Genomic DNA, 24215 nt, shown 5'->3' on the forward strand with positions numbered 1-24215 from the left:
AATGAACTTATTTCTGACACAGGATCAGATGGGAACAGACAATTCAGACTTATAAACCTTTGTGCTTGTTCAATGTTCAAAATGAGGAAACTAGACACCCAGAGACAATCTAGGTATTTTTTATTGCCCTTTGCCAGCCAGTCTGTCTATTAGAAATTCTCATGGGTCATTCCAAAGACAATTGTGATATACAAGGTTTCAGAATGAGCTAGATTTACTTAAGCAGAACTGGCTTTTTTCATGTTTTTTAGTGCATGCACACACACAAAAGAAAGATTTTCAGACTCCTTAGGGAGTTGCTGGTGTCCTATGTGTCTGTCACAAACAAGCCTCTTTGAGCACTCATTTAAAAGAGAAACATGCTTGTTGTATGACTGTATTAAGAAGGGATTTGTCTTTGAAATTCCTTATCTTGCAATACATTTACTGAAGAAATACGAAGTCTTAAGATATTTTTAATTTTAACCAAACTGCCTGTCACATCAATCAGACTGTTTTGAGTGAGGTGCCCCTGAGAAATTCAAGAATGTTATGCTGTGAAAAATATGCATCTTGTACATGACATAAATTGATCGCTTCTCATTTTGATTTTCTAGGCACCCATGGAGTTTTATTACTGTTAAAGGAAATCCCTCCTCTTCTGTTGAAGACCACATTGAATACCAAGGTAATTTATGCACAAATTGCTGGCTTGACATTATCTACGGAAGTTACTGGAGTTATGGCTGAGATTAATTTTGTCAATGGTGTTTTCAGTTGACATTGTATTACATGAAAGCTGTAAACAGTTGGTGGTTTGGAATATTTAATTAATGCTGTTTTGATATTTTACTACTTTCCATTAATACAGTTGAAGCAGCAGAGTGTGGGGTATAACCTGGGTTATCTGAACTGTGAGGTAACAGGCATGACCCTACCCCAGCGTAAATCCGTGTAACTCTGTTGAGCTCAGACTCTGCATCCTGTTTTGACACAAAGCTATGGAACAAGCCCACTTTGCATTGGCTGAAAATTTGATCAGTGTATCCTGCTTTGGTAGCCTCAAAAACTCCCACAAAACCATTTTGTTGCTAGCTGAAGTCTTCTGAGGCTTGCTGCGGCTTTTCATGACATTTTCAAGAGCAGCTAACAACATGGCTTAGTACAGTACCAAATAAAAATAGCAACATATTATAAATAATTGGGGTTTGTAGTTGCTTTTTTTTTAATACCCTCTTGAATCTTGAAGATTTTTCCCCCTGATTGTCCAGGCAGTTATGAGTGTCTGAAGCCTCATTCCAAGATCAGTAACTTTCTCTGGAAGCTTTGCAGGGCTAATTCTGGACAATATACCCAAAATACACAGATATACACACAGACAATTGCCTATTCAGTTCTGACATTTACTGAGTTCTGACATTTATTTATTTACCATTTTTTTTTTAAAAACAGGTCACAAAGGGTCAGCTGTCGCCAAAGTATTCAAACTATTCAAAGCTGAGAATGGAGAACTTTTTAATGTCTCTTCAACTAGTGAGTGGGTTCAAGGTAAGAGGTCTGTTTGCTGTTTAACCCAGTAGTAGAGTTGAAAAATGATGTGAACCATCCTTTTCGCTGCAATACTTTAACATTTGGGAAGAGTGGACTTGCTAGTTGCTATTTATGTTGCTGCTAATGCAAGTAAAGTATGTGCACAGATTCTTTCCCCAGTTGTCTCCAGGACTTGCTGGATAACTAGCATCTATTTTCCTCCGCTGCCCTGGGTATGAAATTCCATCTCATATGATCTAAGAGATCACACACAACCTCTTATTTCTTTTGAATGCATAGTCATCATGTCCATGTTTCAAACAACATACAGTAACTGACTGAAACTTGATCTGAAAATCCAAAAAGGCAGCTAAGGAGGACTCGGATCCAAAATCCATAACTATTAATAATGCTCATACTACATCCTCCAATTATGTAGCTTTTAATAATTCCTCTCTCCCTTGGCTGGTTGCACTTCCCAGAATCATAGAAGTGGCTGACAGACTGGCAGGAAAAGGCAGGAATCAGATCATCAGTGAAGAAACTTGTGAATTATATCTGAGATCAAAATATGCTTCATGCATTAAGCATGACTTTCAAATGACTTTTCTTGTTTGCACTTGTTTCCAGATGTAGAATGGACAATGTGGTTTGAGAAGCCTGATAAAGCAAGATCTAAGGACATGGAGAAGCTTTCTGACTTCAAAGCTGCTCATCCTGATAAAATCTGTAGGCAACCCATTGATATCCAGGTAGGCTAGCTTACTGCTTGCTTTGAAGAGACGGGGTGAGTCCTCTGAGGGGTGACACCGAAACCCCAAAATATTGTGCTTGTCAGTAAATTTTGTTTCTAAACAAAAGACATTGTTTATTTTGTTGCCGTAATACATAACTGACCAGATCTGGTATGCATTCTTGTATCATTTTGAGACAAAAGTTTATAGCATTAAGCTCCTTTCAGTACATTCTGGCTTCTGGCATGGAAAGGAGTACAGATGGGGTCACAGACAGCACAGATGCTATCATGAAATATGTGGTTCCCCGGTGGCAGATTACAGGAAAAAAATACGTGAAAATTTCAAAGTTTTTAAACGGTCCTGGAATGGACCCTCCCTAAAAAATTAATCACAGAGTGTAATGAGATGGTAAAACTACCAGCTGTAGTAGGTTGGAAAAAATGTCAGTGAGCTTGCAGCTATTTCTTGGAGTCAGTTGTTTTTTCTCTGTGGAAAGAAATTTGAATTCTGTTTGGGGCTAAACATTATAATTACACCATCTTGCCAGCATGCTGAGGAGAAATCATATACCTTTTCTGCAACTGCTAAACCCTCTTTAAGCTAAAAAAAAAAAAGGCTTTTTTTTTTTTTTTTTTTTGGCAAATGCTAGCAATATACTTTGCCTGTATACCTGCTACAACAGCTACCACAGAAGCATCGCCTAGCAAAAGACAATAAAATACTTCATATCTGTGGGAGGCTGAGGTTCCTGCATGCTCTGAACCACTGGATTTTCCTTACTCACAAGAATGCGGCTATTGAAGTAAATGGGAATGCTGACAGTATGAGTGAAAGTTTCCAGGCTAGATGTTATAAAGAATCTCCTCTGCACAGAAAGGAAAAAACTGCCCTACAACTTTCTGCCAGGTCTTAGCAAATCCACATTCGTTTCAACTTCCATATACATGTATTAGAAGTGACAACTTAGTTCAGAACAGAGGTCAGATGTTCAGTATGATAGGGCTCCTTTTAGCATGTGTATTAAAAAAGAAACAAGAAATACATTCTTCTGCTCCAGAATCAAACCTTTTTTTCCTGTTCTTTTCAACGCCAGTTACTTTTTATCCCCCCATGTATATTAAAAGTAAAACAACATTTTTTTAGCTTATCCTGCAGATTTTAGAACAAATCCTCAGGTAGTGCAACCTGGTGTTGCTCATTGCCTTCATAAAGTTACGCTGATTTATCCCAGCTGGCCTGCTCCAACTGCACTGCACACAAAAATGTGAAGATACGATGATAATAACAGAAACAGTGCAGCCAGAGGCACATTCCTCCAGATGATGGTGTTGATCCTATACATGGCAGCAGAGTGGCTGCATTAATGAGGAAAGTCTGCATGAGTGAAATAATCAGTATGAGGGTCTTCATTGAAAAATGGCTTATCTCCTGCTGCCTTGTTAAAATGCATGTTTTATTTGGATTGCCCGATGCAACAAATCACATTTTTGTGAAAAAAGCAAGAGAATTGCTAGCTATAGAGCTGGACTGTGAAATTTACCGTGACCCTGAGGGTGATGTGCCCCAGCAGAAGCACAGGAGAGGCTGCACATTCTACAGCCTCCTCCTCGAGCTGGTCCTGCAGGCTGGTACTTGTATATGAAAAAAAGGCCACTTCTTCTTCCTTCTAGAGCAAGGGTTTTGGAACTGTTTTGATTTTTGATCAGAGAGCAATTACCACTGATCTATGCAAGGACAAAAATGAGAACAGCCTCCCCCCACTGCATTCTTCTGCAAGGTTCAGGCATAGTCCAGCCACCAGCAATGAGAAGAGGCAGTGCAGTAAGAGCCTTGAAAGCATGGGTTCATTTGGGTACAAGCATCTGTGTTCAGTGTTGTCATCTGACCTCAAACGAATGGCCAGAGCAAATCTAGGGCACCAAGACCAGATGTGACTGAAGCTCAGAGTACTCCTCCCAAAAAAGGCACATGGTCTTAATATAGATATAAGAGAAACATACACCTAGCAATAATCTCTGCCGTCTGCACATAAAATAGCTGTGCTGGAGCACCAGCTGGGATGCCGGCTGGATAGCACACGCAACAGTCATCCTGTTTTGTTATGTAACTCTTGTGCATCACCCAAAAGAAAGCAAAAGCCTCTTATGATGGCACTGATATGCCAGTAAATTCCCTTTAACTTGGTGTATCACTACTTTTACATTTCTATTCTCATTCCAGGCCATGACACTTGATGGAGCTAATTTAACAACCGAGGTTTTCTACAAGAGTGGCCATGACTATCGGTTTCTGTGCCACGGCAAGGACCAGACAGGTGAAGGTTGCCGGAACTACAGAGTACGGTTCCTGTGTGGCAGCTCTGGTATGTGCCCCATGTCTGAAAGCCAGATTTCTTGTGCCCTTTGGAGGAGTAGATAAAGAAAGTCCATCTGAGGAACCTGAATTTTGTGTAGTGTTTTTGCCTCTGATATCTAAATCTATAAGGTCTTCCCCACTGAGCACTCCACTTGAGGTAGACAGTATAGGTATTATCCACAACAGGGAACAGCAGAAACACTGCCTTCTGATGACTGACTCTTGTTCAGTGTAAGAACTAGAGTAAGTTCCCAAGCTAAAATTTTGGCTGGGCTGTTGACATGAACACAGATATAACAGCTGAAGATTTATCTCAGGAAAAATTCCTGAGCCCTAACAGAGGTAGCAGGGTGGTGTCTCAAAAACCCAGCAGTGCCATGGCAAATACTTGGCAAGTGCCTTCCCCTAAATACCTTGACTTTTGCTAAAACATTTTAGGATGACGTAGGATTGGTCAATCAGCATGTGAAAAGACAACAGGTTTTGACAGAAATACTTTGTTTTGAAGTTATTAATTCCAACACCACTGTCCATAACCTAGCCATGGACAGGTCATTAGGAGACTTCAGTGCTCAGCTGTCAGGAAAAGGAGGTTCAGGCCAACAGTTATTTTGCTTGGAAACACAGTCATTATGTTAAAGACCACTTGGCTGCTGTAAATAACCATGCCCAGTGCCCACAGGAGCTACTGCTAAGTGGGTGTGGTGAAAATGAGCCACTCAGAGCTACTTTTAAATTTAGCCATGGGGTTAGTGGAAAATCCACCTGCCTACAACTAACAGAAAACACTTTCTTGTTTGCTTGCTTTCCAAGGCAAAGCTAGTAACGAGCATGATTTGAAGAGTTAACTATCTTGGAAATTATCATTTTTGGGGGTGTTCCAGGCTTAAGAAAAAAAAAAAAAAAAAGAAAAAAAAAAAAAAGAAAAAAAAAAGAAAAAAAAAAAAAAAAAGCAGGCAAGCAGGCACTTTCTGATAAGATTAACTGACTTCTCCACCCTTCCCTTCTGGCTTTTCAGTGAAACCAAAGCTTACGGTAACCATTGACACCAATGTGAACAGCACAGTCCTGAATCTGGTGGATGATGTGAGCTCATGGGAGCCGGGAGACAGGATTGTGGTTGCGAGCACTGACTACTCCATGTACCAGGCGGAGGAGTTTCAAGTGCTGCCATGCCCATCCTGCAGACCCACCCAGATCAAGGTAGAAGGTAAGGTGCTGCATCTTGTCACGTTGGCGTTGCATCACATAAATTCTGTCATTTGCACTGAGGGAACTCCATTAACAATCACCAAGATTTGAAAGAAACATGAATTTGATGGCTAGTTTAGATGATGCTTTTGGGAAACATATGCCTTTCTTGCTTGAAAGTTTTAATCTAATTTACTTCCGGTTGCTTTCTGCCTTCCCCTTTCATAGCTGATTCCATTGTTTGTCCCCAGGCATATTGCTGAACAGAGGTATTCATTTCAGGGATAGAAATACAGGCCGTGTATCTGAAATGTTCAGTTTTGCATTTCTGCATTTGAAAATGTATCAGTTCCTGGAAAGCAGGAAATCAGCACAGCTGATCCAAGCAGCGTGCTAGGGGAGGAGCAGACTGTGAGAGACTGTAGGGCTATGAAGTAATGGATCAGCTGGGTATTTTCCTAAGAAAGTTATATTTAACATGAAATTTAATCTCAGATTTTAGAGAGACTGTTTGGTACCACTGAAGCTACTGTTTCTCTTTTACTGCATCTCTAGACTACATTGCTATGAGGTGATGTATTAGCCAAACTTTTCTGGAGCCATGTGGCCAGTGTATTTTGCTGTGCCAGAGCACGTGGGGAAAGGGAGTCTGCAGAGTGCTGACCAAATTGCTCTGAGCAGAAGGAGCAGGAAGCTTTGCAGAGTCACAGCATTTTCCTCTTGAAGGTGACTAGCTCAAATCTGGAACAAATTGCTTTTGATGAAAAGACATCGCAGGCTAATGATTGTAAAGTCACCTTCAGACACATTTCCATGCTGAAGCACAGACTTTTACTGGTATGAGCATGAAAGTGAAATCCAGAGGGGGAGATTTGCATCTCCACTTGAGTCTGTGAAGTGGGCTTTTTCTTCCAGAATTAGATTTTGGCAGGCTAATGAGCAGAACATGGAAATATCACAAGAACTGCATCTTTTCTGGATAGGCAAATGATTTTTAATTGTCATGCTTTATAAAAGCAAAAGTAATTTTACACTATACGAGTATGTAACAGCTGAAGCCATTTTTAATGGCTGTATTTGTCTGGTGGTAAAATATGCATGTTACAGTATCTTTTTCTTACATGCTGGCAGTTGCTCTGTGTAGAGGTTTTGTCAGCATTTACAGTAAGATCTTTCTGAGAAACCGTCAGGGCACTTGGAACATCCAATGCACCAGGGAGTTTGGTTGGTTCTGTGAAATGAGCTACTTCCCCATTATCTCTGATGCAACATCTTCTGGAAGGTACAAATGCACTTCCTTTGGCAGCTGCCTCCCCACAGACCTCCAGCCATTCATTGTTGCACGGTCTGAAGGAGAGGTGCTTGTCAGGCCAAGAAAAATGTTATTCACATTCTGAATGTATCATAGTCTTATGACTTAAAATGACTAGTACTTTCAGAGAAGACACATCTCCAAGTTGGATATTTTTCTTGAGCAACTTTTTGAGCTATTGGAAAAATTGTACCAGACTGGTATGATACAAGTTACATCATGAAGATGATCTTGGAAGATCGTCAGTAAAAATAAAGATGACATATGAATATATCTCTTAAGCTTCCCATAATGTAATGGATCTGAAAAAATCAAGTAATTATATTCATCTTCTACAACAGTGGCAACTCAGTTAGCTTAAGGAAATTAATAAGGGGTTAAAAACTACAAAAAAGTTCATGCAATTTTCAAGTAAAAAAGCAGTGGAAACACTTGTTAAAGTAATTGTGCTCTTGGTCTCCAATTACTCTTTAGGAGAATTAGGACATTCCTTTTATTACCACAAATGACATGAGCACCGGGGCCAAAGTCTGCCTTTACTTATATCCAGGCAACTCCATTGACGTCAATGGGATCTTACTGATTATATAAATCAGGGCAAAATCTGATCCAGTAGTAAAAATTACATCCAACTTTCTTGTAACAAAAGCACATTCACACCAGCAAACAAAATCATCTGCCTGGTTCTAAGCTCAGTCCTGATGAAATGAAACCAGGGGAAGGCTGAGCTCTACCCTGAGCTGCTCCATGCCCAACCATCGCCTAACATCACCCATTGCCCCGTGCCATGACACGCAATTAGCCAGGATTAGGAGCACTAATGAGCCAGGAGGGGTGGGTGTCTCCATGCCACCACCCCTCCACTCTGCCTGCGGCTGCCTGCAGCCTGTACAACCCTGCCCACGGGGGTGTGGGATTTTGGCTGTGCCCTGGCACTGGGATTTGAAGTGCACTCACTGCTCAAGGAGGCAAATGCCAGCACGACGAGTGCTTGGCTGGCACTGCAACCAGGCTGTGCACGTGCATGCCTGCAGCTGCTGCCGCTTGGTTGGGTGCTGGCTTTGATGAAACTTGTTGACCCAGAGGCTCAGACAATGTGTGAAGGGAAAATGATGTAGGCAAGCAGGCACATAAAGTAGCTGGCAGGCAGGGGGAGCAGCCCACAGCCTCAGCCCAGGTGAGCATCCACCCCGGCACAGCCTGTGCTTGTGCAGCCATGTTGGGTTCTCAGCCAAACACGGGAGGTACCCGTCATAAATGTCTGCCTTCCTTTCCCGATGTGAAGTATTCAGAGTTGGTTTGCTCAGTCTGAGAAAAGGCTTCTGCACAGATATATTTATACATGTGGTCTCGGGGGATGTCATTTGTAATAAGTGGAGTGGCTTGATTTGCCTAAGAGACTTAGTTTAGCAGCCGAGAATTCTGTCCTTTGAAAGACAAATGATAAAACTGCTCCTTTCCATGATGTTTTGTATTCATTTTAATATCAATTTTTTTTCCTTTCAATTTCTTTTAAATAAACCTAAATGTCAGATCTGAACTACTTAAGAGTCCCTTTGTTTAAAAAAGGCAGAAAACTTCTCTGTGGAAAGACGATTTGGTGTGGCAGCCACTTGGCATACCAAGGTTTAATTATAATTGATGCTGTCATCGTTTAATAATATTTTAATAGACATGGTTTAGAGTATTATGCCAAATAAGTAAAACTTATTATTTAGCTCATGTCCTATTTATATTTGACACTTCCTGCTGAAAACTCATACTTGCTTTTCTTGCTAGAAATGGCCTGATTAGAGGCTGGTCTTTTCAAAACAGCTTACGAGAGTTAATACTCAATTCCCATCAGGATTTTTTTTAGTAGGATTTGGATGTCTAACTGTGGAAGTCTAAAAATCTCAGTGTAGGAAGCAAAGGAGGACACCCAGGAACTGATCTTGTGTACTCCTTTATTGGAGTAATTGTGTTAATGCCAAAAATGCCACAAGGGAGTGTGGCTTGAGTAAGGACTCAGCTCTGCAGGTCCCACTCTGCTCCTGGTCAGTCGGTCACTCAGTTAAATGGAACTTTTTTCTCCTTTGTTTGATTTTTTTTTTCTTGTCATTTTTGTGCCTAGATTATTTTCTCTGTGGGAACAGATTAAAACTGTTTGATCTTGCAACTTCACAAGGGGAGGGATGACGGCACAGGGCAGAGGCAGAGAGGAGGAAGGAAGGAAGGAAGGAAGGGTTGTGTTGTTGTGGCAGAACTGGATAGTAGGAAAGATCAAGCGTTTGGTCTAGTTTCCCTGGGAAACAAGTCTTATCTGCATCTTGGTTGCTCTGTATGAAGTTACTACCAATGCTGATAAGTTTCACCATGGAATAGAAATGCCCTTTTGTGTGTCTATATGCTCTTGATAAAACAAGAAAAAACTTTTTGTGCTTGGCATAATTGCTCCAATTATCCCACATACTAGTGAATCTATGATTACAAGCCCACATATCTTAAATCTAGCTTATTGGGCTGGGAATACTGTAGAGAGAAGGTGTTCACAGGGATCTTGTTAATGCAGAGAACTTTGAAATAAAAATGTAAATACATAGTCATCTAACAGCTTCACTGAAACTGCCTTTGTCAGCATTTATCTTGTGCTGTGAGGGTGGGAGAAGTTACTCCACAACCAAAATTAAGATACTTTTAGAGATTTAGAAGATTCTGCCTAGAAGTTGGCATCATTTTGGCTGGAACTTGCCAAAACTCTTATTTAAGGCATCTTTGGTTCTTGAGGGTTGGGCAGGAAGTGTTGTTTAACAGCCCTTTCTAGCAGCTTTTCAGAGCTCCTTCTTCTGCCTTTGGGCATTGCCTAGAAGCAGTGTTAAAAACTCTCAAGTTTAAATAACAGCTCAGAAGGGTTGTATTCAGGCCTGATTTAAGTAAGGATTTGCTCTGTTTGTCTGTCAGAACTCTGTAAGCTTCTCATGCCACCTGCTAGAACTTACTGGTGAGGATGAGAGAAAAAATAGAAGGTCAGAGAGAAAATCCAGCATTTACAGAAATAAGTCAGTAGTTTTCCAAGTGGTTGCTGCAGAAAGAGGCCATGAGGTGGGGCAGTAGTGGGCCTAGGGGTGAGTGTGATGCTGTCATTGGGATAAAACAGAGAGACCTGTGCACATCAGGCCTTGTGTCGCACCTACCTGCAGCGTTAAGCTCTGCTCATTTCAGCCAATAAACCAAACGGCTACTGGCAGAAGGTTCTGGTCCAGTGTAACGTTACAGCATATGCTTACTATTATCCATGTGAACTCATGGCTACGTACACCCCTACAGCTGAGGGTGTGCTTCTGAGCTTTGCAGTGTGCCCTGGGGGACCACAAAGGAGAAGCAGAACAAAGGACCATAAATAGGATGAGTTAACTAACCCAGTAGGAATATGTCCCAAGAAGGCTTAAGTTTGCTCTGATCTCCTTGTAAAGTTTCATCCTTTCTGCTATAAGGCTTTTCACTGGAAAACTGATTTCCCATGAATTGGAGGAATACGTCTTCATTAAGACGTCAGGCTGTAGTGCCTGACTCAAGAGGCTGGTCAGCTCTCCCAAACCATGCCCCGTTGTGTTACAGGCTTGTGGCTTAGGGATGCAATAGCAAATCCCATCGAGCTAATTCAGAACAATGAGGGTTTGACAGGATGCCTGTGTGAACATTTGTTGGTTATTAAATATAAGCAACAGAGGCATTACCACCAATGATGACAAATGGTTGGCAAAAATACTAAATCTGACGGAGGTCTGGGCTGGCATCTACAATGAGTTGCGCTGGTTTTAAAAGGGCCCTGAAGGATTTACTGTCACTGGGTTACTAGAGTTGAACAGACAGGTTTGTATTTAGCATTTCTTTTAAAAACTCTGGTTTAAGGTACACTAAAAGACCATGAGAGAGAAGGTCTAATCCACAGAGTTCAGAGGAGAACAAAAGAGCCATTAGAGAAAAAAATAGAATAAAAAAAATAACCCAGAAGCATCTTAGCTCCACTTTACTTCCACCAAACCCAGACCTTATCGTGTCTGATTCACTTCTGAAAGGGCGATGTAGTAGTTTATGGCACTGAGAGCCAACACAATTAGGAATGCATGAGTGTACCTGGGAGGGTTGTCAGAGACATATCTGCGTGTATGTTGCCAGAGCTGAGCACTCATCCACACCTGTAGCTGCTGAAATAGTTTTACAGTCCCACCCTTCTCAGGTATGATAAGCCTGAGACCCAGGTTTTATGGTTAGGTTCAAGTACGGCAGGTTTTCCTGGAGCTTTGTACAGTTTGGAGACACTCTACTTTGAATTGCTGTGTTGACATAAGTGTGTCTTTGATTAGTAGATCATCTATGTTTATCTTAATGCATACTTTCTTTTAATAATTACCTTCTCCTTACTAACTGCTCTGGTAACTTTAATAGTCACTGTCTTGAGTCATAAGCATGGAAACGGGCTCGTATTTTGCTGAATCAAGACCTCTGTCAGGCAAGCCTGCACATTAAAGGAGATTGATTTTCCATGCGAATTAACATTGTTACTGAAGGCACCAGTATGACAAATAGAGCAGCAAACCAAGGGCGGTCTTCTGAGCCCATCACGTGGGCCTGTTGTGGAGAGATGCAATCTGTGCGGCCACAAGGCTTTGTTTGGTTTAGATTACAGCACAACACAAGTCTGGCTCACCAGCGAGGCAACATCTCCCCATGAGGGATGCAGCAAGAGCGAGCCCAAAGAGGGAGATGGTGAATCAGTGACCCCAAGTTCGTTAACGCTTGGGCAATCCCAGGCATCAGCTCTGATGCTGGAGTAGCAGATGCATTCTTCCCACGTTCAAAGCACAGTGTTGCCTTTCTTCCTATCAAACCACTTCAGGGCTGGTCTGCACACCCCAGGCTTGGGTTTGCCCATGGTCAGCATCTCAGGAGCTCGGACATCACGGCTGTTCCCTGGGAAGATTTTCAGCTCTGCAGTGAGGCGCTCCCATCCCCTGGTGAACTCCCCAAGCTCAGCATGGAGCAGCTTCTTTTGTTTTATTTCTTCCTCATGCCACTCATGGCCGTGCCCTGCCAGCTCGCTGGAGGTGCCACGTGTCCATGGACGCACATAGTGGAGCTCCCAGCCCCGTGGGAAGTGCCTGGTGCCAGTTTGCAGCAGGAATTTGCAGCACCTGAGCACTCCCGTGCTGGGTCTGTCTCCTGTGAGCCGTTTTGGCAGGACAGCCCCACTGCCACAGGGAGCTTGAATTTCTGGCTGCTGCAAGGAGAGGATTGTTTTTCAAAACTCTGTTAAAGGAGTTATTATTCAAAATCCGCTTTTATGTTAGAAGTGCTTTCCATCTCTCCTTTTATCTCCAAACAAGCCAAGTCAGCAAAAGCACAGAGTGAAAAACATGCACCCAAGGAGATATATTTAGAAACTGGTTAGTGCGTATTTAAAATTCCTGTCAGTGCTTACACTATTTTGCATGTCTGGACTGGTGTTAAATTAAATTAAATACATGCAAGCATGACATTTATTATTCTAGAGCTCAGCACATTAAATAACAAAACTGCCTATCTAATTTCACTGCCACAAATCCTGGAGATGTGGCTTGAAATAGGATGTTCTTATGATTATCTGAACTTCTTCCTGCATCTCAGTAAATCAAGGAAAGGTCAACTCTGGGGGAAACTGAAAAATAACATCTTAAAAACAGCTTCATAACAAGTGGCTGTGCTTCTTAATGGAGCTGCTCTAGGGTCCAGCACATGGTATCTTCATGCAGAGGACACCCACTGGCATAATTTTTTTGGTAGAAGTGAATAAGGGAGATGAAGCTGTATTTTGGGTAAGTTGGGTCTGATTTTGACCACATACCTGAGGAGGCTTGCTGGTTTCAGGGCAACACTGCAGGGAAGCCCAGGACCTTTCTAAGAAGGTGACTGCAAACACAAGTGAGGTGCAAACCCACAGCCTCTTACAGCCCTTATTTTTGGGGCTGAGCATGGAGCTGGATGGAGCATCCTCTCCCCACCACTGCCCCCACAGGCTGCTTCCACCCATGTCAGATTCTTTCACCCAGGTGGGAGAAGAGGAGTCAGCATGATGCAGATTATATGAGGAAAACATAAAAGATGAAGTGAGTCTTTCTCCTCCCTAGCTAAGCTACTGCCAAACAATTAATCCCACAACATGCTCTTGTAGCCTTCCTGCCCCTCTTGCTTTACCAGGAGCTGAATGGATAAATGGGTTCACCAGTCCTGCCGTCACCACCACTCCAGTTAACAGAGGGTGTCTTTTACCACTGTCATGATATTTTGAAGGTGGGGAGCTGAGGCAGAGGCTCATGTAGGGGGTGAGCCCTGTCCTGCAGAGTGGCAATCTCAGGAGAAAGAGGAGCACTCACCCTTCTCAATTCCCACTGTTCCCATTGAACTACGCTGCTCCCAGCTCCAGGAGAAAGGGGGAGTTAATGGTGTTTGCTTATCTTTGTTATAGAGTCAAAGCAGTGTGTTTTGGTTAAAACAAGAATGTTTCAGTGTTCAAAATCCTCCCTGCAACTTGGCACCTCTGCTCCAGCACAAAGTGCTTCACAGGGATAGCCAGGCTTCAGGCTTGCCATTTGTTTCTAATTATTGCTTTGAACGATTCCACTGAAATTAAATACATGCAAGTGTAGCATTCCTTAAGGTTCGGTGTTTACTTAAAGAGTTTATTACTTATTTTTACTGGAATAATACAGAATGTAGTCCGTAAGATGAACCTTTTCCCAACTGCATTCTCTGCAGAAAGCCGAGGAAGGAAGGAAGGAAGGAGCATGAATACGTTTGAATGAAATTACAGCAAAGAGATTATTTTGCTTTCTAGACATCCATGCTGCCCGGACTTCACCCCTTTCTGTTCAGGCCAGGGAAGGCTCTCTGTGGTTTTAACCCTTCCATGGAGCCAGGTGTGTGTGCGGAGGCCAGCCACGAGCTGGGTGAGGGGTTGCAATGGTCCCAGGCCACAATTTCCACAAGGCTTTCTGCCCAGCCCTTAATGCTATGCAGCCGTGGTCAGGCTGATGCTCACCCGTTAGCAGTGCTGCAGGCTCTGAGCAGCTGCCAACGTCTCACTATAGAAAGTGCTATGATAATTTTGGGGCTTTTCTGTAGCTGCATCATCAATTTTCTTTGCACTGAATGTTCATACACTGCTGATTGCAAACCTAAGTAAAAATCTCTCGAATGATCACTGTCCCTTTTCAAGGCAGGAAATGTGTTTTGTCTGACAGGCTGTTGGTTTAACTACCTGTCTAAATGAAGCAACTTCAGACCAAAAAAATCCCACTTCCTCTGTTGAAAATATCTCAGCAGGACATGGTGTGACACCTGTGCTCCAGCCTTCTGCCTTTTGAGGAGTCAGCCAGCAGTTTTTTGCTGATTCAAGTGCTCCTTTCATTATCAACCAACCCACCACGGGAAATGCTGCAAACCAGCAGCGTTGGCAGGGTAACTCTGAAACTGGATCTTGTTCCCCCAGGGAAAGCAGCATACCTCCACGTTGGCCAAGTCATCGACGGTGTCGACATGCGGGCAGAAGTGGGGCTGCTGAGCCGCAACGTCGTGGTGATGGGCGAGATGGAGGGGCGCTGCTATGAGTACGGCAGCAAGCTGTGCTCCTTCTTCGATTTTGACACCTTTGGGGGACACATCAAGGTAGGGCTGCTGCCCTCTCCTTGTACTTTTCTCTGCCACACCTTGACATACTGAGAAAGCCAGGACACGGGAAGGGAAGCGAGCATTCCTTGCCTGGGTGCAGCAGCTCCTCCCCACTGCTGCTGCCTGGTATCTGGCTTTGAAGTGTACCTCACGCCCCTGCAGACCCTGCTCAGCCACAGGGGCTGGTGCTCAACCCCTCCAAGAGACAGCCTCCACATCCCCATCCCAGTTCTCCCTGAATTCTGGTGGTGCACAGCCCAGGGGGGTCAGTTTGAGCCCAGGTGAAAGACACTCATGGAAAACATAAAATTTGAACGTGTTTTTTTTCCGAAATGAAGTAAGATGTAGCCATGGCAGCAGTGGTGGGACCACAAAGCCACTATGGTTCCCTTGGCCATCATGAGCCTCTCTCTCTCACCCTGCAGCTGTACTCCCCTTGCACAAAGTAATTCTCTCTAGAAGATACCACCCACCCATTCCTATGCTGTATTCGCCCTCCTCCTTGCCCTCATCTTTCCTGACTGATGTTCTTTTGTTCTCCAGATTGGTCTTGATTTTAAGGCTACCCATATCGAAGGCCTAGAATTGAAATACATGGGACAGCAGACAATGGGACATTACCCAATTCATTTCCATATGGCTGGAGATGTGGATGAAAAAGGAGGCTACAACCCTCCAACGTACGTGAAGGATGTCTCCATCCACCACACCTTCTCCCGCTGTGTCACCATCCATGGATCCAATGGCTTACTGGTAAGAAACCCCAATGTCTACCTTACTGATCAAGACACCAAATTTTTTCCTCGTAGTGTGAATGCAGCTTAATTATTTCAGGGTCATTTGTTTTATTCTTAGAACTAGTGTGTCTCCTTCTCTTGTCCTGATTATGTAGATGTATGTTCCAGGAGTATTTCGACCCGCGTTAAGGAGGAGACCACAGTGGCACTGTAGGCTGTGTGTGATTCAGAGCAGGCAGAGCTTTTGTCTGTGTGCAGGGATGTCCGCCGACCAGCCCATCTCTAATGAGTGGTTGGGTCTATGTATAGGCAGAGAGCTTGCTATTTAAAGAGGATAATCAGAAGGTTTAAATGTGCTTCATCTTTCCTGTAATAAAGATTTGTGTTTGCAATGCCATTCACTACATTAAGCATTCCCAAAGTTCTGATTTGTCAGAGCTGCTCTCCAGGCAGGGAGTCCTTTAGGATAAATCTGTATAATGACGTATGCTTATCAGACAAGTTACAGCACACCAGAGATGATGAGAGCACATTCAGATTCTGCCTAGATGTAGGGATGTTTTCTTCTTATTGTAAGCATGCAGAGGTTAAAACACAACATTACTGAGCATCCTGGAGACTGGCACGTAACCCCAGAAGGCTTTCCTCACTGCTATCCCACATCTGATGGCTTCCTTAGAAAACACACTTGCTCCTTTGGCACTTCTGAGATAGGAATGGGTTGTGTTGGTCATGTCATTTGTTGCCCTTGTCAGCTTCCTGCCATTTTAAGGCAGTATCTTCCAAGCCAACCACACTATTAATAACAGATAGGGTCTCCTACCCAGCACCCACCTGGTTGCAGTAAAGAAACCAAGACCTAAAAAGTACAGTACAAATGCTATTACTGAAGCTATATATCCAGTCAGCTCCATTCACAAAAATGAACAGGAGAAAAGAGAGACCTTTACCTGCATTCAGGAAATACGAAGGAATCTATCCCAAAAGCAGAGCTGCAAAAGTTGTGAAATAATTATCAGGTTTGACTAGCCAACTTTTTCCCAAGTATCTATTCAAATACAAAGTCTTGAAATTCCAAGATTTCTGTAGGCTCATTCAGGGAGATGGCAGGGTATTCCTAAAGGATGAAAAAAATGTGTATGAGAGCCCTGGAGTATTTGTATAGTCAAGAGCCTTGCTATCATATATAACAGAGATATAAGAGAAGATGTGTCACCAGCAGACCATCACCTAGATGGCATTAGGGGCTCACATTCATGTTGTTTTTTAACTCTTTTAAAGCCACCATACCCTCTCACAGTAGGAGTCTACAAGACACTACACTCAGACTTACTTGGGGGATATCATTCACTTCCAATGCCTGATGAAGATATGTTTGTAATCCCTTGTTTACCGATGAGTGCTTCCTCCTTTGCTGACACTAGCGCATGATGGGCTTAGTCTTACAGTCTCTTTTAGGCACGGACTGCAGGCTACAGCCTCTAAAAGTGGCAGCAATAAAAAGGGACATCACAGGCATAATTAAAATGCACAGAAGTTAAAGGGCATTGAAATTGCAGCTCCAGAAGCAGAGCATCTTTTATCTGCTATTTACGAATATGAGGTTTTGCTTCTGACCTCTGTCCTTCTAAGTTTATAATGTGAAACCTGACGAGTAAACTTGGCTTCTGGAAAAAAAAAAAAAAGAAAAAAAAAGGAAGAAAAAAAAAAGCATTCTGCTATTTAAATTCTATAAGGCATTCAGGGTCATATGGGATCTTGCCAACTCAAAGTTGCCAACATGGGGGCTCAGCATGCAATTCATGTGCAGGGTGGAAGGGCAGTGCTGCAGGGCTCGTTTTTCACACGATCCCAAGGCTCTTACCAATGGCACCATGAACACACTGGCTACTCAGAGGTTGCACAGCTGTGGGTGAGCTGCAGGCCAGCTAAAGCCCTGCTTCTCAATGTGACGTGAGATCTTCGTTCTCTACTGATTAATACTTGCCAACCCAAATACCCAGTGCCTGGCATTTTTCGTATGGGTCAGACAGATGGATTTGTATAGGGCATTTGGAAATATTTCTGTCTCTTGTGCTTTCTCTGAGTGACAGCTGTCCCTTGGAGAATCCATGGCAGAGGGATCCGTGTGCTCAGGCTTTTCCAGACAAGATGACATGATGAAATTCAGACAGGCTGATGCAGCTGATGAAAGCAGCTTGTTTCTCTTGCCGTTACTCAACAGCCACCATTCCCTAGATGACTGTGGTTTGCCTTCATAAGGCACCCAAGAAAAATCTTAGAGTTTAGGACATAAAACCTAAACTGTTGGTCAAGAATTTAATCTCTGCAGATTATAATTTATTGAAATGTGTGAATGCTAATAATACTTAACACACATAATACTGAACCTATTTTTTATTTTAACCATACAATTACTGCCAATGGATTAATTGAAAGCCCCAATGAAATAAAGCAATCTAACTGTGTTTGTTCAGTTGCATCACAGAAGAGGTGCTCCAAAGGTTGCATCACCTAAATGGTGTCTCATTGCTCTGATAGACATCTGCATTCAGCAGCTCCAAGCCTTGATTCTTCAGGTGATTCCACTGCAATCTCCTCATCTGTTTTCCGACTCTATTTTCCTTCCTTTCCTCTTCCTTCTACCCCAGATAAATTCACAGACACCCACACAGGTCTCTGGTGACTACTAGGGTTATTCCGTACATTTCCTTGCTGCCTATTATCTTCTTACTTGGGCAATGCTACATGTTTCTACATGCACAAGCACCATTTGTGCAGACAGCAATGAGCTCCTTCTTCCCTCAGGTAACAGTCATTCCCTCTGAGGTCAGGTAGACCCAAAGAATACTTTTCTGAGGGAAAATTTGTCTTGATGATGTGCATGAACTGTACTTTGGAAACATGCAAAAGACATCTAGGTGGACTGTTAAACCTCAGCACAGTATATAGCATTTAAGGATGTACTTAACTTTAGGCCACTGATTTCCAAGGGGCTTCTCACAAGACTGTAGTTAAGTACCTGTGTAAATGCCTTGGAGAGTGTCTATTTATTCCCGATGGCAAGACTGTTTTATCTGTAAACAAATCTGTAGAAATTCTCCTCTCACCATAACTAATGTTTGAAATTGCCAATACTTACCCAATGTTTTCTTTAACACATTGGCCATAAAACCACCCAGTTACACCACTGCAATCCTGGGATGAAACTTTGCTCTGATTCCCACTCTCTCCACTGGATCCCAGTGAGCAAGCTAAAATAGAAACAGCCATCAGGGCAGGAAATTAAATGGAGGCCAATAAACACTACGACAGGAGCCAGGGGAGAGCTGTACTTCATGGAATAAGTGGCTGTGCTAACTACTTCAGTGGTATCTGCTTTTAGTAATCCAGCTATACTGCACAGTTTTGCCATGGAGGGCATTATCTGGCCATAAATTACTCATGGTTAAGGTAAGATTATGGACTATTAAGAAGGCTTTAATCAAATCAAAAATTAAATCCATTGGAAAAATGCTTTTGGAACCAGCAGCTCTTTTGCTATCCAAACATTTCAGCACTGGGCTTGTGTATGAAAACACACATAGGAAACTAAGTCAGAGCTGACCGAGAGATGAGATATGGGAAAAATAATTAATCAAATGAAAGGTGACAAGTGCATTAGGGAACAGGTCCCTGGATGATAACTGTGTTGTTTTGTGGCCTTTCAGGGATGAGTTAGGACAAAACCAGGCTTGCTGGCTCTCCCCCTGCCAGTGCACATTCCTTTCTCTGCCTCACTCCTCTCTGGACGTCCCGGGGGAGGTGTTCTTCTGCGATGTTTCTTCCCATGCAGAGAGGTGGGCTTTGCCTCAGCTCTAGTCTGGTCACCTCAGGTTTTCATACCCCGGTCCTGGTGGAGCAGTGTGCCTGCTGGCAAGATAAATAGCCACACCATGTGGCTAGTGTTTCTCTAAGGAAACCATTTCTGTCATCTAAATGTTGCAGCAGCATTTCTGATGTGTCTTTCCAATGGCACTGCTGTGTGAGAGAAAACTAGTTGGCTTCGGTGGCCGTGTGCAGTTCTGACATCTCTGTGATTGAAAGACTTCCTCTACATGTTGGAAAACTTCTGAAAAGAGATCACTCTCCTGACATATTCTCCTATCCCATAAAACTTTACAATTGCAAGGCTGGGACAGCTCACGTGTCCAGGGAGGGACAGTTCAGTGTAATATATACTTTTTCCATGTGGAAAAAAAAAAAAAAAAAAGCCTCAATTTTGCAAAAGCTGTCATCTAATTGAACGGGCAAAGTTAGCTGTAAATTTCAGTCAGGTAATTTAATGGAATACACAACTTTGCAGGTCATTTTTGATGTGTTTAATTTACTGTGGTGACTTGTGTTCAGAGATTTGAGTATTTACAGTGGAGCATGGATAATACATAATAGATGTGGGTGCAGATGTAAGATCATGGTGTTTTTTCTCATGTGAAAACATATTTGTAATCATTTCAACACAAGTCTTGGGATTTGATTTGAAATCGGTGCTCTTTGCCTTGAGATGAGGCACATAGATGACAGAGGAATCTCAGTCCTGTTTACAAAAGTAATTCTGGTGCTTGGGAGTCTAGGTCTTCCAATGACACCATAAATAGGTTTTGTATCCAGTTTAATATCCTCTTTTGCCCTTTCACCATTGCTGTTTCACCAGAAGCATCTCTAGGAACACACTGGCGTCTAGCTAAACTTTGCCAGAAAGGTTTTCTAGGTCAAAGGTAGCTGATGGGTGAGGGCTGATGGAACAATTAAGGAGAGACCCAGGAGAGACAGCATTTCACCTGACCTGAAATTCATTTTCCATATTCGAGACATAAGCAATAACAACCTACTTGGTTGGACACAGCATGTTTGAGGATTGTTTTCTCCCAGCCAGTTCTAGCCTTAGGCTTCAAACTCACATATTTGCATTTATGCTCCTGTTTTTTTCAAATCTCCTAGTGGGTCGATGGCTGTTGTTCTGTCCTACACAATGGTGTCCTGATGTTAACATCATTCAAACCAGAAACAGAACGGCACTGATTAACACCAGCTGATTTGTCTCAGGGTCAAGTAAAGCTTCTGTCAACAACTTGGAAAAAAGGATCAGGTCAAACTTAAAACAAGCCAGCTTGTCTGGAAAACAACTTGCCACCTCTCTGATAGCCTGAAAAAATATTTTTTCAGCTCAGCTGCATTTTTCAGATGCATTTTATATAGCTGCTCATGTAACTCCATATGAAGATGAATGAGCCCAGATGTGATCTGAGCATCTAACATCCTTTGCTCATCTCCCCACCCGATGTTTTTTCCGGTCTCATGCTAAGATAGTCTCTGATTTTGCAGACAGACAAAAGAATGGAACTAACATTTCCTAGGTGATGACAAATTCTAGTTAAATTTAAATGTTGGAGTTATTGTTTATGCTATCAGCTCTTAATAGCAGGAAGTGATCTTGCTTTTGCTTTTGCATCTACACTTTGAGTTCAAGAGGGTACCAGGGTGCTATTACTGTAAAGTCTCTTCTCGTTATGTAATGGTTGAAGGATGAAGCCTTAACACAGACCTTTGTTTTCTTTATGCAGGTGAAGGATGTTGTGGGTTATGATGCACTGGGCCATTGTTTCTTTACGGAAGATGGACCAGAAGAGCGCAACACGTTTGATCACTGCCTTGGACTGCTTGTTAAACCTAGCACACTGCTCCCCTCTGACCGGGACAGCAGGATGTGCAAGCTGATCACAGAGGGAGCTTACCCAGGTTACATCCCCAAACCCAGGCAGGACTGTAGGTGAGTGGGAGCCTCCTTTTCTTCTGTCTGTTCTTTGCAGAACTGAGCCATAAAAGATAGCATTATGTGCATACGATTACGTAGTCCTCTTTTCAGATCTGGGCTTCATGCCCCAAAGTCTGGGAGAGCAGTCTCCGTGGTTCAACCAGAAGCTGCTGAGTTTAGAATGGGCTGGGCTCTGACATTTGTGCTCATATTGTATGATAGCTGATTTTGAAAATACTCCCATTAGCTCTAAAGCCATTATCTGCAGAGCACAGATATTGTTTAATGATACAGCATTAGTATTATGCATTCATTTGGCAGTTTACCCAAACTGTGAAGTGAAACTAAAATGGTATGATAAATGCAGTTTAGCACAGAATTAGAACTTGGCAATAAAAGATCAAAGGCTGTATATGTCTGCTGGATCTCTAATAGTCTGTCTACGTATGAGCTCATGAAAACGTTTCCATGAAAACTTCTTAAAACTTCTATTTGCCACAAACTCGGTATTAAACTTGAAAAATGCTCAATGCCTTTCATCTCCCTTTTGCAAGATCCTTTCCTCTAAGTGTCCTTTCAGACCTGCCAGCTGAGGTTTAGATGAGGATTATAGAAGCATTTGCAACAAGAAGGAATTTTACAAGTTCTTTTTGCAGTTCTGTTGCCTTGAAGAAAAAAAAAATAAAATAAAATAAATAAAATCAGGTGAAGTATAGAAGAAATATGACCAGCTTGGCCACACAGTTAAGCATTAGAATTTATTCTTAGAAGAATTAATGGGATCATTGTTGGTAGTAATTTTTAAACACAGGCTAGAGAAATGCCAGTCACGAATACTGTAGTGGTAGTTGACCTTGTCACGAGGCTCAAGTCACTGTGCTCCTGAAAGCCATTCTAGCACTCCTTTTCCTGATTTTCCAGCTGTTTCTTTTCTTTTTTTTTTTTTTTTTTTTTTTGCCCCTAAATCAAGACGCACAACCTGTGTGCTTAACAGCTAGGCAAGCAGACAGGGAGCATAGCAAACAGTCTGGAGCAAATCTGTGGATGTCAAGTTTGCCTTTGGAAGTTTTAAATTGATGATGATCATCAAAGCTTGAGAACAATACCCCCATGTAAGAGAAGGGAGATCCTTCCCAGTGAAGTCTTGTCTTGAGACCACAGGGCATTGATGCTGCACTGAAGCTGCTGGGAGAGAGGAACATTTCTGCCCCTAGCTCAGATTTTTCTCCAGGGTTTTATTTTGCTGTATTTGGATGGGGAAAAAGATCTACATTAGAAGAAGGTGAATTCTGACCAACAAGAAGTCGATGAGAAAGTCTCTGGAGCTAGACTTCCATTCTCAAAATGAGACAGCGAGAAGCTGATTGATGCCTAACAGCTAAAAATCTTTGGGGGTTTTCATTTATTTAGAAAAACTCTCAACCTGCTGAGACTCTGCCAGTATCACCCATCCTGTCCTCAGAACAGACTGGGGTTTTGGCCAAAGAAACATATTTTTAGCTTTTACTTTGGCAAAGGAAAGATTTGAAATACATGCAATGCTCTTTTTCACATCTGTGTTTGTTTATAAATTACACTCAATGTCTCCATTCATAAAATAAGGGTTAATCATCCATTGTGCTCATTTTCCACTGATAATTCATTTAATAATCAGAGGGACATATTTTGTGTCATATTTTGGAAGGTTATTGTATGAAAAAGCACTAGAAATGATATGCAGAGGTATAATGAAAAAACTCTACAGTACTACAATCTGCCACATCTTCCTTTATAACAGCATTTTATGACTGATCAGACAAAACCTTGGTTTTGCACGGGGTTGATCCAGCCTGCTGGTGCATGAGTACACCAGTGTTGTCCCACCCATCAACCTATGCCATCCCCTGGGGCAGCAGCCAAGGTGCCCAGCACAGGAACAAAGGATGAGCACCAGCTGTGGTTCTGCTGGCTTGGAAGAGGCAGGCAGGCAGCCGCTGCCAGCGGTGAAGATAATAGGATTGTGCCAGTAACCTCCCCAGCCCCCATGGCTCCGAGGGACAGGACAGGACTGGGATGACCGACATGTCACAGTGGAAATACTGTGGGTTCGAGGCCCTTGCCTATGCAGCAGGAGGCAGTCTATAAATAATTTCAAGTTGCATTTTTGTAGCTCAGCTCTGTGTTATGTTTTCATGATAAAGTCATGCAAGCCAAGCTTTGTCTCAGGCCAGCAAAATCCATTGGAATAAAGCCCCCATGAAGTCCTTCTTAAAACACACATAAGGGTTACATAGGTTCTTGAATCTCACCCAGCAAATTTAGGGAGCAAGCCACAAGTCTGCTGTTTGTAAGCACTGGAGGTTTTCTTCCAAAAGTTCATGTGCCCGTTGGTTAATGAATGCTGTATGTCACAGGAGGCATGGTGATGGATTGATCTTCCCTCCTTGATGGGAATCTTTCAATTAAAAGTCTTTTATGTGCATTAGGCAAATGGAGTCCTTTTGTCCCAGAAGAAATGCATAGGGGGGTGGGAGCAAATAAAGTTAATGAATCACAGCAGCTCGCAGAAAAAGGAGGTTCTGGGGTATACTTGGGAAGCCTTTAGAGGTAATTCATCGGGTCCCTTGATTAAAAGAACCTCTAATGAACCCGAGGCTTATTAGGAGGCAAAGTGCTTTTCTGTAGCTTGTGCAACAACATATTTACCTTATCATAAAACAGGACTGACACCTGACAGCTTCATAGAAGGCTTGGAATTGCAATAGAAATTCCTCATTTAATACTCGGGGGTTTTAAAAGATAAGGCCATGTTCTCTGTCAAACCACATAGGACAAATGTGGTATGAGAAGGGAAAGAAAAAAAAACAGCCCCTTTGCCCTAGGCAGGACCCCTTATCTGGGGCATTATCAGCCAT

At 42.6% G+C, this 24215-nt stretch overlaps 1 protein-coding gene across 2 annotated transcripts in view; it reads left to right on the forward strand.

The window, feature by feature from the left end:
* Positions 1–24215, forward strand: part of CEMIP (cell migration inducing hyaluronidase 1) — a 108067-nt gene that overhangs the window by 62250 nt on the left and 21602 nt on the right. For both annotated transcript variants that reach the window (XM_084531912.1, XM_084531913.1), the window contains exons 7-14: positions 597–667; positions 1432–1527; positions 2140–2261; positions 4467–4608; positions 5620–5811; positions 14612–14787; positions 15334–15543; positions 21131–21336. In XM_084531912.1, coding sequence (XP_084388038.1) covers positions 597–667; positions 1432–1527; positions 2140–2261; positions 4467–4608; positions 5620–5811; positions 14612–14787; positions 15334–15543; positions 21131–21336 — 1215 coding nt within the window. The remainder of the gene's footprint in view (positions 1–596; positions 668–1431; positions 1528–2139; positions 2262–4466; positions 4609–5619; positions 5812–14611; positions 14788–15333; positions 15544–21130; positions 21337–24215) is intronic.

The sequence above is a fragment of the Aythya ferina genome (assembly GCF_964211825.1).
Source record: "Aythya ferina genome assembly, chromosome: 11".
Lineage (NCBI taxonomy): Eukaryota > Metazoa > Chordata > Aves > Anseriformes > Anatidae > Aythya > Aythya ferina.